At 41.7% G+C, this 12,601-nt stretch overlaps 2 protein-coding genes across 2 annotated transcripts; both read right to left on the bottom strand.

The window, feature by feature from the left end:
* Positions 1–62: 62 nt before the first annotated feature.
* On the bottom strand, positions 63–5,256 carry LOC124002358 (methylosome protein 50-like). Its single transcript, XM_046309731.1, has 10 exons — positions 4,530–5,256; positions 3,802–3,987; positions 3,472–3,610; positions 3,179–3,228; positions 2,838–2,908; positions 2,578–2,635; positions 1,890–1,958; positions 1,664–1,772; positions 1,506–1,574; positions 63–1,369 (listed from the first exon to the last, which is right to left on the bottom strand). The coding sequence occupies exons 1-10, from the start codon at positions 4,636–4,638 to the stop codon at positions 1,213–1,215; spliced, it is 1,017 nt and encodes a 338-aa protein (XP_046165687.1). The 5' UTR covers positions 4,639–5,256; the 3' UTR covers positions 63–1,212.
* A 1,020-nt stretch (positions 5,257–6,276) lies between these two features.
* On the bottom strand, positions 6,277–12,513 carry pfdn5 (prefoldin 5). Its single transcript, XM_046309732.1, has 6 exons — positions 12,390–12,513; positions 9,235–9,337; positions 8,983–9,014; positions 7,572–7,646; positions 6,850–6,955; positions 6,277–6,739 (listed from the first exon to the last, which is right to left on the bottom strand). Exons 1-6 carry the CDS (start codon positions 12,453–12,455, stop codon positions 6,660–6,662), a joined length of 462 nt encoding a protein of 153 aa, XP_046165688.1. The 5' UTR covers positions 12,456–12,513; the 3' UTR covers positions 6,277–6,659.
* Positions 12,514–12,601: the final 88 nt, after the last annotated feature.

Below are 12,601 nucleotides of genomic sequence, written 5' to 3'. Positions count from 1 at the left end.
ACTGAAGACTGAAAGTATAGTGAGATTTATGCATTTGGAAAAGTAAAATCAACTCGCAAATATACAGTATTCAGACAAACTTTATTGAAGAATGGAAAAAGTTGATTATGTCAGTTAAGTTGTACTCCTCCCGACTTCCAAAAAGCACCACCAGACATGTACTGTACATACAATCCAAGGAACGCCTTTGTGTGGAAGAAAACCGTTAAGGACAGCACTTTCGGTTTCTGGTACACGTGTGAGAGAAATGAGAACATTAAACAAAAGAAACTGCCAAGGACAAGGGAGAATATGGAATGGAAGCACTGGTCCAAACAAGCCCTGAAGTGAAGATTTACAGACTTTTCAAACGTACATAAATTCTTCATTCATTTGGAAAACAAATTGCTCATGCCATTGATTGTGTGGTCACAACTTGAACCAGGTTATTCCAGACCAGTTATATCAGAATGCGCCACTGTATAATTGACTAGTAAATCCAATTCACCCACATAATCTTGTTATCCAAAGAGCCAGTGGCTCACACTTCTCAGACTGGCTTACATGCCACGTAATACAGCACCCTGGGTGGGTAAACAAAGGTTACATGGGGTTGGACTATAAACGTGATCAGATGGGTTCGTTAGATTAAAGATGACCATTTCCTTTGGCAGCATTCCCAAACCCAAGTCTTCAAGTAACCCACACGATAACTACCCCAATCCATCACTTAGTTAATTTCCCCAAGAACAAACAACTGCACACCACAGGTAATGTCCTTCAAGTGGCTAATAAACCTAGAACTGACTCAGCGTATGACATCGCTACGAGCAACAGGATGAACCTCAAATCTGCAGCGCGAGACTTTGCTGCCACAAGACAAATGCGCATGTGCTGCCTCAACGGGATAGCTGCAGGATGAAAAAAGCTGAAATGTTTAGCTTTACTCTTAGTTGGTGGCAGAAAACGTCCTGATTGACTTCGTACATTGCTGACTCTACCTTAACACAGAATTGATTTATAAATCCGTTGGAAAGAAAACCTGCATGAACATGGGTACTTTGAGACTAGGATTGGGGGAAACCATCAGTACACTGCCCTGTTCTCTGTTCCAGTGTGGTAGGTATTGACAACTTCTACCCTCATGCCAACCCATCAAACCCCCCTTCTACAAAACCCCATACTTCCACCACCACCTTTCCCCTATACCCTGACCCAAGCTGGGTGGTGGGTCTACGGTGGGGACGTGGAGTCACCAGTGGCCGGTCCATCCTGTCCCATGATGTGGTGGAGGACCTGGTGGTCCCAGCCCACGGTGGTCAGTGTGTCAGAACCACCAGGGGCCCAGCAGACACCCCGAACAAAGTCCTGGTGCCTCCTGTCTCTCAACCTGGACAGGAAGAGCAGAGCCACCTTATTAAGTGGTGAATGATGTACTATTTTAATTTAATAGGGCTGAGTTGACAAGCCAAAAGGATCAGCTAGGGAGAGATTGTGAACAACAGCACATAGATATTGGGACTCACGTTTCCTTAAGCTCCGAGTTCATCACAGCAACAGAGCAGTCATCACTGATGGAGGCTAGCAAAGGGGCACTGTGGTGGAAGGTAAGAGATCACTGTGTTAGCCCAGTCTGACAAACCGCTTACTGCTATGGATGTGTGTGAGGTGAGCTGGTGCTTACCTGTGTGAGGAGAAGGCTAGGCTGGAGACCCTACGGCTGTGGGTGCTCTGCGTCTGGGCAGGCTCTGTGCCCTGAAAGTCTTTCAGAGTCACGCGTCCTAGCTCGTCACCTGACCCAACACAATAGTCAACAAATATCGATCATTGAAGCCTGGAAGATTGATCTTTTAGAACAATGACGTGGTTGGACCAGTATGCATTACGGTAAATGTAGTGCTAGTCCTTACCGTAGGCAATTGTGGTCCTGTGGTGGGGATGCCAGGCCACTGAGGTAGGGCAACAGCTGGGCTCTACCTCTGAGACAAGATCAAATCTCCAAAGTTAGCTGGGAAAGAACCTAGCAGAGCAACATGCACTGACTGAACAACATGGTTGTCCACAAATGACTATGTACATGCTTTCAAAAATAGACTATTCAAATGCACTGAATGTGTACTTTGAACAGAGTGAATGGGTACTTTGGTGTGCTGCAGAAGCCAGGAAACTTTTGAGGTGTGGATGTTTACAAAATGTACACAATTATTGTCCTAACACAGCTTTATTAAAATTACGAGGAATGCTGGAAAAGTTGCTTAGGAAATATAGAAACAAGCCTCATTGATTATCAAGGACATGTTGGTGTGAGTTTCTACTGCAATGACCTGACATGCAGATATCAGAATTGAATTGTATAATATTGCTTTACTCGTGGACGTACACTTCAACAACCGAATCAAAGGCAGCCTTAAAAACGACACTCCTTAGCCAATACTGAAAAACTACAAGACCCACTGACAATCCAAGATTAACATCACAGGTGTCAATCAACTGGCAACTGAATAGTCCACGCATCTTGGCTCAGAAAAACCCTGCTGCCTCGCTGGCTGTGCAGTTCAGACTGGTTCTACTTGTGCAGTTCAGACTGGTTCTACTCACCTAATCTAGAAGCTGGTTTGGTGGGTTTCCTCCTGTCCCAAAGCAACAGACGGCCATCCTGAGAGAAGGGAAATGGAGAAATGAGAGACTGAGTACTAACAGTTTCATACTGTTACTAGGTTCTCCATTGTACAGTAAGTTACAACCTACTACTGTATCTAGCTTTTGTATAGCACAGCACACAATATATAAGCCACACATCATTCCAATCTGAACAAGTGATTCAAACAGACAACCCTCCAATCAGTCTTGGCTCTTACCTGGCCACATGAGAGGAAGAGGGAGTCATCGGATGGATTGCAGGACACACAAGTGACTGGCTTAGAGTGAGCTGTGGAACACGAGACAGATCAGGAACGTATGAATTATACAGATTCTGTAGCAAAACATTTCTTAAAACGGAAGAAAATGGAACCTAGGGACCTACCTGAATTTGTTCAATAGAAACTTGTTTTAGTTACAAAACCTTCTGCAATTGTTTGGACTAACGATTAACTAGACAGGCTATATAAAACATGAGAAACATGGTAACTGACACTTTAAAAGTAGAGTCACTGTGCAGCTCAAGATACAGCGATATAAAGATGTAGAGTTTCCTTACCGTTATACGTGCTGACCACTTCCCCCTGACTAAGGTCCCAGACTTTGATTCTGCAGCATGAAGAAAAGAGAAAGAACTGAGGAAAACATAGGCCGTTCACAGCATACAAAATTATATTAAATCTTTACCAGGAAATGTATACCAGGCTGCAAAACACTCCATAACCTGCAGCTGTTAAAACAGACTCAAAGCCAGGCTGGTCACACTGAGGGCCTAGGGTCTGTTATGTCATATCCAAAATACAAGATGTGCGTGACACACACAAACAAAATCAAAGAATGCCCCCCACTGACCGGCAGTCCATACTGCCGCTGACGGCGTGGTTTGACCCAGCAGGGCTCACGCTGGTGACGATGTGATCATGTTCGAGTTTAGTGAACCGATTCACCAGCAGACTCTCATCCTCCGCTAGCTCCCACAGCTCAATAGCACCTACAACACCCAGACACCAGTCAAACCCCATTGCACCCACACGGTTGTATACCAAGTAATCTAAGTGATAATGTGGCATGAAATAAATGTAATCATTGTACTTTAACAGATATTTCCCTCTGTGGTTGAACAGCCTTATTTACAGCTGAATATGATATGCATGAGTAACAATAACTGTCATTCCTACTTACCAGAGTCAGATGCAACTAGGATGCCCCTCTCTGAAACCCACTTTGCCTCTGTGACTCCAGCCTCTGTCTGCACACCAGCCTTGCAGAAGCCCTCGTTGGGAGACTGCTTGGGGTCACTGTAGACCCAGATGGAGCCAAGCCAGCATCTGCCCGTCAGACTGGAGGCCCCCAGCAACAGGGTGCCATCTAGGGGAAGAAAATAGAGAAATGTCAATAGCTGAATCACCTGAGGTCGTGTGAAAGTGCCAAAATAACGTTTTCTGGTCCCTGCAGAAACACGGCCTGTAGCCTGGACGCCAGTGACGTCTTAATTGACAGTTGTAGCTAAGTTAGCTAGCTTGCTCTTCTCTTTTTAGGGAATCTACCAATCTAACTTGCTTAACGCCATGGTGTGTCTTTTGACAGGTCATTTAGATTATACTTTAGGTGGTTAGCCAGATAGCTAGCTAAAGGACACAGGCGACATCTCTTCGAAGTGACAAGTTCGTTTTAGCAGCTACCTATCCATCAGGCTAGGGCCAGGGGCAGTAATTGTTGCTGTTAATGATGCAAGCTCCATAGATACTCAAACGTATGTGATAAGCCATCGAATATCTGGTTTATACAACAGTATTCCCGCGACACCACCACGTGCTGCGGTATCTAGCTAGCTCTTTCTACATGCCAAGTGTCTGGACCTACGTTATCACACAAGGCAGGCATCACTTACTAGCTGTGACTTTGCTTACCTGCCCTGTACTGCACCGAGTCCAAATGCTTCTCCATGCACGCAGGGGCGTTTGGGGGTATGTTCCATCGGTTTTCCTTGATCATATTGGTATTTACTGTACTTTTCATCAGGCAACTCTTGAGTCAGATTCACTCAAGCTAGCGTAGTCAGATTCACTCAAGTGTTTGCAATGCAAATTATTTGATATTTTATACAATAAATGTATTCACTTTACACTAAATAGTCAAGAAAACACGGACTAATAAACTAGCTAACTGATTTAGGTTAGACTAGGTTTTTAACTTCTAGTCTTGAATTATATTATTTATCATTGTTCCATTGTTCATGCCAGAAATGAATGAACTCAAAAAACAGCACATCGCACCACGTGGACCGCACACTTCCGCTTCCAGGGCAACGTTCAGTTACGAAACGTTTCAGATAAAACCACGAATAGAGCCGAATGTGATTCGTTGTTATTCGACGTCAGATGCATGTTTGTTCTACATAGCCTATTTCCATCTGAACGTCCTAAAACGGTGCGTCTTGCAGAACGCGCACCAGGTTCCATTGTACAATACACTGCTGGAACATGAAACGTATCTTTACTTTTTGCTCAAATCCTAAAATGAAAAATAATCAAATGCATTTAAAAAACGACCATACAACAATCCCATGGTATGCCAAAACCTCCACTGAGGTGTATACTGCTTAATTTGAGCAGGATCATGCCGGAACTGGTATCTACCTATCCGGTACCTCTTGAGACATGAACAATAATTGTAACTTTTTGCAATGTAAAAAGTATAATAAAAGCGATCAAAGTTAATTCGCGTTGCTTCCTCGTTAATTCTCCTGCACAAAAAAAAAACGTAATGTGAAAAAGTAGATTTTCAGCCCGGGCCTGATATTCTAAAAGTTGCTTGGGTTGGGCCGACCCGGGTTTATAGTTAGCGCAACATTGTAACCTTTGTTTGGTGGTGGCTGTGTGAGAAGCGCGCCAATATCTCTCACAGCAGAATGAGAGATCTCATAAAAAATGCCTCTACCCGCTCTGATCGACATGAGCCTGCAACTCTGATCTTTGTAAGCTACCAAAATATTCGAACTTCCAAATAGTTTTACAAGAGATACATTTGTGCCAAAAGTCTATAGGCCATCACCAGCGGGTGAGCTGCGCATCATTGGGCGAGTCAGTGAAACTGGAAATTATTTTTAGGACTATAATTTCCACCGTAGCCTAAAATATGTCTCCACACACCAAGGCTATTGATGGATTCAAGACAAGGTCGTTTTTATTGATCTCAGATTCTCAGTGTCAAAAGTAGCCTGCCATTTCAATTATTTGTGTGATGTTTAAAAAAAAAAATACACCAAAACCTTCATTCATGTAAAATGACGTAGAATTGCATGAAATTAGTTTATAAAAGCCAATATTTTCCTCTGACCCCAGGCTACAATTTTCGGCCACAATGTGTGTAAATTCTGTAAGTGCCTCTTTACTGCTCTATGCCACAACGCAAATGCCATGATATATATTCAATGCTTTTTATAATAACGGTTTAAAAAAAGAAGCTAATGCGTTCAGGTACCTCAGAACTCCGCAGGTCACCCGCACCTCGCGATAAGCACTGTGTTTCAGTGAACCATAGTCATTGAGCAAAATCTGAAAGACACTTGTAATATAGGAGGCCACAAATGTTTTTCTCCATTCAAAATATTTGTTGCAGACTTCATGTCAACAGAAATTATAATCTGAGACAATGACCAGAGGAGCCTATTTTATTATTCAAATTAACTATTGCAACACAAGCATCAAAAACTGCTACACAGAACTTAAGGTACACAAATAAATACCTACATTTCAGTTATATTTCTGCAACCCGGCTAATGAACATAAACTGAATCAAAAATAAAGACTCACATTTTCCAGGAGTTTGTTACAACATTAACATTGGCTGCCCTTCACCATTTTAGTGTTGGCAGCACAAATTTAGGTTCTGCGTTGTAGAGTACATTTTTGTCTTTCGCCCAGTTTTATCTTGGCTCAACCCATTAACAGTTCATGCAGAATTTGTTTTCAGTAACTCAACCCCCCCCCAATCATGAAGAACCAAAGCAGACTGGTGTAAGCCCCATCTTCAACTGGTTAGGCTTTGGTGGTCCCCGACTGTGACGCCTGTTGACTCTGAAGCTGTTGGATCTTAATGTTCATCACCTCAATCACAGCTAGAAAACAGAACAAAGACAGGAAGGAATGACCAACATAAACTATACAAGTGAGGTTTTATTGCATTTAACATAATACTTAATATAATACAAACTTTTGTGTGTGTTACCTTGTTTCATGCCATATTTCTCCTGCAGAGCCGGCTGAATCTTCTCTATCTGCTTGGTGAGGAAGTCTATTTTGCGCTTGAAAAACTCCTTTGTATCATTGACATTCTGCAGAGATAGTTCAAATGAGGCTCAAACTCAGATTTCCAAATATTTGTACTAACATGCAATTAAAATGTACTTAGTGGTGTTAAATACTTAAGTAAAAATACTACTTAAGTAGTTTTTTGGCATCTGTACTTTACTATTTGACAACTTTTACTTCACTACATTCCTAAAGAAAACAATGTACTTTTTACTCCATACATTTTCCATGACACTCAAAAGTACTCTTTATATTTTGAATGCTTAGCAGGAAAAGGATCCAATTCACTCACTTTTCAAGATAACATCCCTGGTCATCCCTACTGTCTCTGATCTAGTGGACTCGCTAAACACAAATGCTTCATTTTAAAATGATGTCTAAGTGTTGGTGTGCCCCTGACTTTCCGTGAATTTAAAAAACAAGAAAATGGTGTGCCTTCATGAACACAACCCTGATAAATGCAAAGGCTTGGGACATGTCAGCGTACACTAAGTTGGAAGATAAGCTTGCCCAGACAGAGCAATTAAATGGAAACAAATTGAATTGGGACTGGAAAACTATAAACAGAGTACTTACCCAAAGAGCAAATCATGAGTCGACTGTACAATGAAGGATATAATCAATTACTTTTCTGCCCACCTTTTCAACGTAGTATCCTGTCCCCACATCCACTAAGACATGTTCCACGTCATCAAGTGTTCCAGGGACATACATCTAATAGCAAGTGATGTTAAAAAACACAACAGGAAACTTTCAACAACAATACTATTAAATTAAAGCATACTGAAGATATTATAGCAAATTCTGGGGGTAGCCCCCCCCCCCCCCCCAAAGACTCGAACACTGGTCCAGAAACTGTCAAGCCAACACCTTAACAGCTATGTCAAGAAATCGAAACCTCTTGACGAGGTCACTAAATGTTGGGTTAAGGTCGCTACACTACCCCCAAACTTCGGGAGAGCATGTCCCCACACTTCTCTATACCAAGTCCCTCATGTATACATGTCTCCCCAGTGGCCTCACAGGCACCATCCCACTTCTTACACAAATGTAGTGAATTTGGAGCGTAGCCACGAACGGGACCTGGTTCCAGCGACTGTCAAGCCAACACCTTAACTGTTACACCAAGAGGTCCCAAACATCTCGACGTGGTCGTTTGGTATTGGGTTTCCTAAGAAAAGTCAGACTGTGATACCAATTCATGGTATACAGTCAAAGTTCTTTACCAGCCAGAATGTTGAATAAAATTACATTTGAACTTACTCTATCGGTTGTCTGTGTGGTTGCTCTTTCAATGGGTCCAAATTGTATACAATTTTCACAGGAAACTATTATTTACCCAAATTTTTAGAGTGCTGGTACTGCCATTGAAATATCCATCACCTGGCACATGAGCAAAACCATGTTAACACCTGCAAGACTTCGGTTAGTTTGCATGCATGCACTTTCGTCTTGTCTGTTTAATAATATTTTCCTATTTTGACAAACATTTCAGCCCACTGAAGGATCAACCCCACGGACAGTCGGGCAGAGTAAGTTCAAATATAATTTTATTCAACATTTGTGACAGATGAGGAACTTTTAGTTTTTTTTCTATGTATGTGGCTATGCTTTACAGTTAATGAAAAACATCGCCACAGAGGGACTTGGTATTGGGTTAAGTGCAGTTTCTTAAACCCGGTCCTGGGGAACCAAAGGGTGCAAATAATACACTATACACCCGATTCCACTCAGACCCAGTACCAATGGCTTGATAATAAGATTATTATTTGGATCAGGTGTGTAGTGTTAAGGAAAAAACTTAAATATGCACCACATTCGGGTCCCCAGGATTAGGATTAAGAAACACTGGGTTAAGGTTGCAACAATATAATGGCAGAGAAGGTGCTGTGGTCCCATTTCCATTCAAACTGTACTTAACAATGCACTTTCAATCAATCTTAAATTAGTCCTCAAGTATGTTGAATGTGAGAATGTGTTTCCTGGTATGTTTGTAGAGTCTAATGAAACCCTTGTTTTTTGGCATCGCCGATCAGTAACATAAGGATACAGAGCTTGTGAGGGGCACCAGCAATTCTTTTCCTAAAAGGAGGACCAGCAAAAATAAAGGTAAAATGTAAGTTAACAATTTAAGTGTATCATACTTTCAAACACTAATGTGGAGTGAGATCTGCAAAGATCATTTCAATCAATTGATTTTTGTATCTTTGTATAAAAGCTTCCATAGAAAACAAAAGCACAGAATGCATATAAAGTTACAAAAAAAAGTCCATTACAAACCAACGTAGTTTGAGCAGCTCACCTGCATTGTTTTTGTCGAGGACACTTAAACTGTCCTTAGCTTCTACATATTTCGTCTGGACAACTTTGAGCTGACCTATAGAAGAGGTCAAAAACTCGGTCTCCTGCAAAACATGGGAAGAACCAGTTGATGATCCAACTTATCAGACAGACACCAGCCACATTCTTTGCAGTAATTTCATTAATGACCATTGATGAACTAAGTACGCCTGGCCCAAATATATCGCATTGAATGCTTATACGAATACTGGCCTGAAATAAACTGAATGTGGAAGCTGAGATCCTGCTAAGTTTGTTTCCTAATGAATGGACACTAGTTGACAGCGTTCCAAAACATTATTATTAGCAAGCGTTGTGCTGCAAACTGGCTACCAGAGTAGCAAGCATGCTGGCAATAAATGGAGACAACTTATTTACATTATGAACACTTCTCGTAAAATGTGGCAGGCACTACATAAGACCAGGCAGGCACTACATAAGACCAGGCAGGCTAGTATTTTCTAGTAGGCAGTGCTTAATTTGTAAATCGAGATGTACCGGAACAAAAAGTGAGCGAGAGAGGGGGGTGACCCGGGGGAGTTCTGAGGTACCGGAAAGCACACAAAAAAGGACCTTTATAATAAAGCATTGCATGCATATCGTCACATTTGCGTAGTGGCATAGAGCAGTAGTGTAGAGGCACTTACAGAATTTACACACATTGGGAAAATCTTGCTTTTTTATAAGTGCATTTCAAGCAATTCTTCAACATTTTACATGACTGGAGACTTTGGTATAATATGTTTTAATACCACACAAATAATTGAAACGGCAGGCTACTTTGACACTGACAAAATGAGATGAATAAAAACGACCGTGTCTTGAATCCATCAATAACCTTGGTCTAGGTGTGTGGAGACATATTGTAGGCTACGATGTAAGGAGGAAATTAGTCATAAAAATGCTTTCCAGTTTCACTGACTCGTCCAATGATGCGCAGCTCACTTGCTGGTGATGGCCGATACCTTTGTGCCAAAAGCGTCCCTCTTTTGTAAAGCAATATTTGGAAGTTGATCAAATATTTTGGTAGCCTACAACATAGATGGTCTTCTTTTTTCTGCAGGAGCCATTTACTCTCCAACCTTATCCCCTTCGATTGTATTTGAAATACTGCGAAATGCCTGTTTTGTATTCATTCTCCCCCCCACACACTTTCCTGACTGTAGGCTATTCCTTGTTATTGGGCTACAATTCACAACTAGGCTATTTAAAAAAAAGAAGCTATTGATCCTTTGTGGCTAAATTATAGGCCTTCGGGGTATAGTAGGCTTTCTGAATTATTTTATTTATGAACACAGCAGTAGCCTATAACTTTGGCAAATGTATTTCAATTAATCAAGGGTGTTGCAGCTCCTCCAGGACTCTTTGCGCAGGAATGATTCTATAAGAAAATACAGTGCATACGCAAAGTATTCAGGCCCCTGGACTTTTTCCACATTTTGTTACATTACAGCCTTATTCGAAAATTGATTCAATTGTTTTTCCACCCACTCATCTACACACAATAACCCATAACGACAAAGCAAAAACAGGTTTCTAGAAATGTGTGCAAATGTATAAAAATAGAGAGAAAAAACTGAAAACATTTACATAAGTATTCAGACCCTTTACTCAGTACTTTGTTGATGCACCTTTGGTAGCGATTACAGAATCAAGTATGATGCTACAAGCTTGGCTTACATGTATATGATTGGATTCAAGTCTCTGGCTGGGCCACTCAAGGACATTCAGAGACTTGTCCCGAAGCCACCCCCGCATTGTCTTGGCTGTGTGCTTAGGGTCGTTGTTCTGTTGGAAGGTGAACCTTCGCTCCAGACTAAGTTCCTGAGCGCTTTGGAGCAGGTTTTCATCAAGGATCTTTCCCTCGATCCCGACTAGTCTCCCAATCCCTGCTGCTGAAAAACATCCCCACAGCATTATGCTGCCACCGCCATGCTTCACGTAGGGATGGTTCAAGGTTTCTGCCAAATGTCACAATTGGCATCCAGGCCAGAGTTCAATCTTGGTTTAATCAGACCAGATGAGTGTGCATTGGGTTCTTAAGGTCCTTCTCCCCCAATTGCTCAGTTTGGCCAGCTCCAGGAAGTGTTGGTGGTTCCAAACTTCCATTAAAGAATGGAGGCACTGTGTTCTTGGGGACCATCAATGTTGAAATGTTTTGGTACCCTTCCCCAGATCTGTGCCGTGACACAATCCTGTGTTGGAGCTCTATGGACAATTCCTTCATCCTCATGGCTTGGTTTTTGCGCTAACATGCACAGTCAACTGAGGGACCCTATATAGACCGGTGTGCCTTTCCGAATCATGTCCAATCAATTGAATATACCACATGGACTCAAAGTTGTAGAAACAGCTCAAGGATGATCAATGGAAATAGGATGAACCAGAGTTTGCAAAGGGTCTGAATGTTTTATGTAAATAAGGTATCTAGTTTATCTAAACTTTTTTGAATTGTTATTATGGGGTATTGTGTGTAGATCGAGTTAGCTTTAATTTGATCCATTTTATAGTAAGGCTGTAACGTTTAATGTGAAAACATTCAACGGGGTCTGAATACTTTCCGATTGCACTGTAAATTAAGTGCAATGCTGGAGAGATGAGTTGCAGGCTGCAACTCATGTCCATCAGTGCAGATATATATACACATATATATATATATAAAACTAGTTATGAGTTACAGCCACGTGTTAGCTGTACAATGTTGCGCAAACCAGAAACCGAAGCCGGCCCAAACCGAATCAATTCTTAGAATATTAGGCCCGAACTGAAATTGTACTTTTCACATTACGTTTTTTTGTTGGTGCAGGATAATTAACAAATAACGTACTCGAATTAACTTCGATCGCATTATAATTCTTACATTGCAAAAGGTGAGAGGTGCAAAACGGAGAGATGCCGGATCCTGCTCAAATTAAGCACTGCAGTAGGTAAGTAAATTAAGCACGACAAAAAAAGCTACAGATGGAACCGCTAACGTAACTCAGAATGGCATGACTGGCTAGCTAGCAAGCTAATCAGCTGGGCTGGGACAAGGAAACACTTGGGCTAATAGAAAATGTCCCCAGCTTGAGGTTACATTTAAACTACGACTAGAAAGAGTCAATATCGCCGTGTTACCTGCTCAAGTTGAGTCTTTAGTCCCTCCAACTGAGGAAGAGAAAGCTCTGTCAGATTCACCGCCATGTTAGAAAATGTGAGAAATGACCCTTCCAGTACAAGTATTTCCAGGTTGAGAAAACGCCCTTTCCATTACAAATGTGAAGATGTGACATACTGCCCCCTACTGAGCTGGAGCATACATGCAATTCCTTTCAACACCAAAGCACAGG

Source organism: Oncorhynchus gorbuscha, linkage group LG18, assembly GCF_021184085.1.
Source record: "Oncorhynchus gorbuscha isolate QuinsamMale2020 ecotype Even-year linkage group LG18, OgorEven_v1.0, whole genome shotgun sequence".
Taxonomy (NCBI): Eukaryota; Metazoa; Chordata; class Actinopteri; order Salmoniformes; family Salmonidae; genus Oncorhynchus; species Oncorhynchus gorbuscha.
Note: the sequence above shows the minus strand (reverse complement) of the source record. Positions and strands in the feature narration are given on the sequence as shown.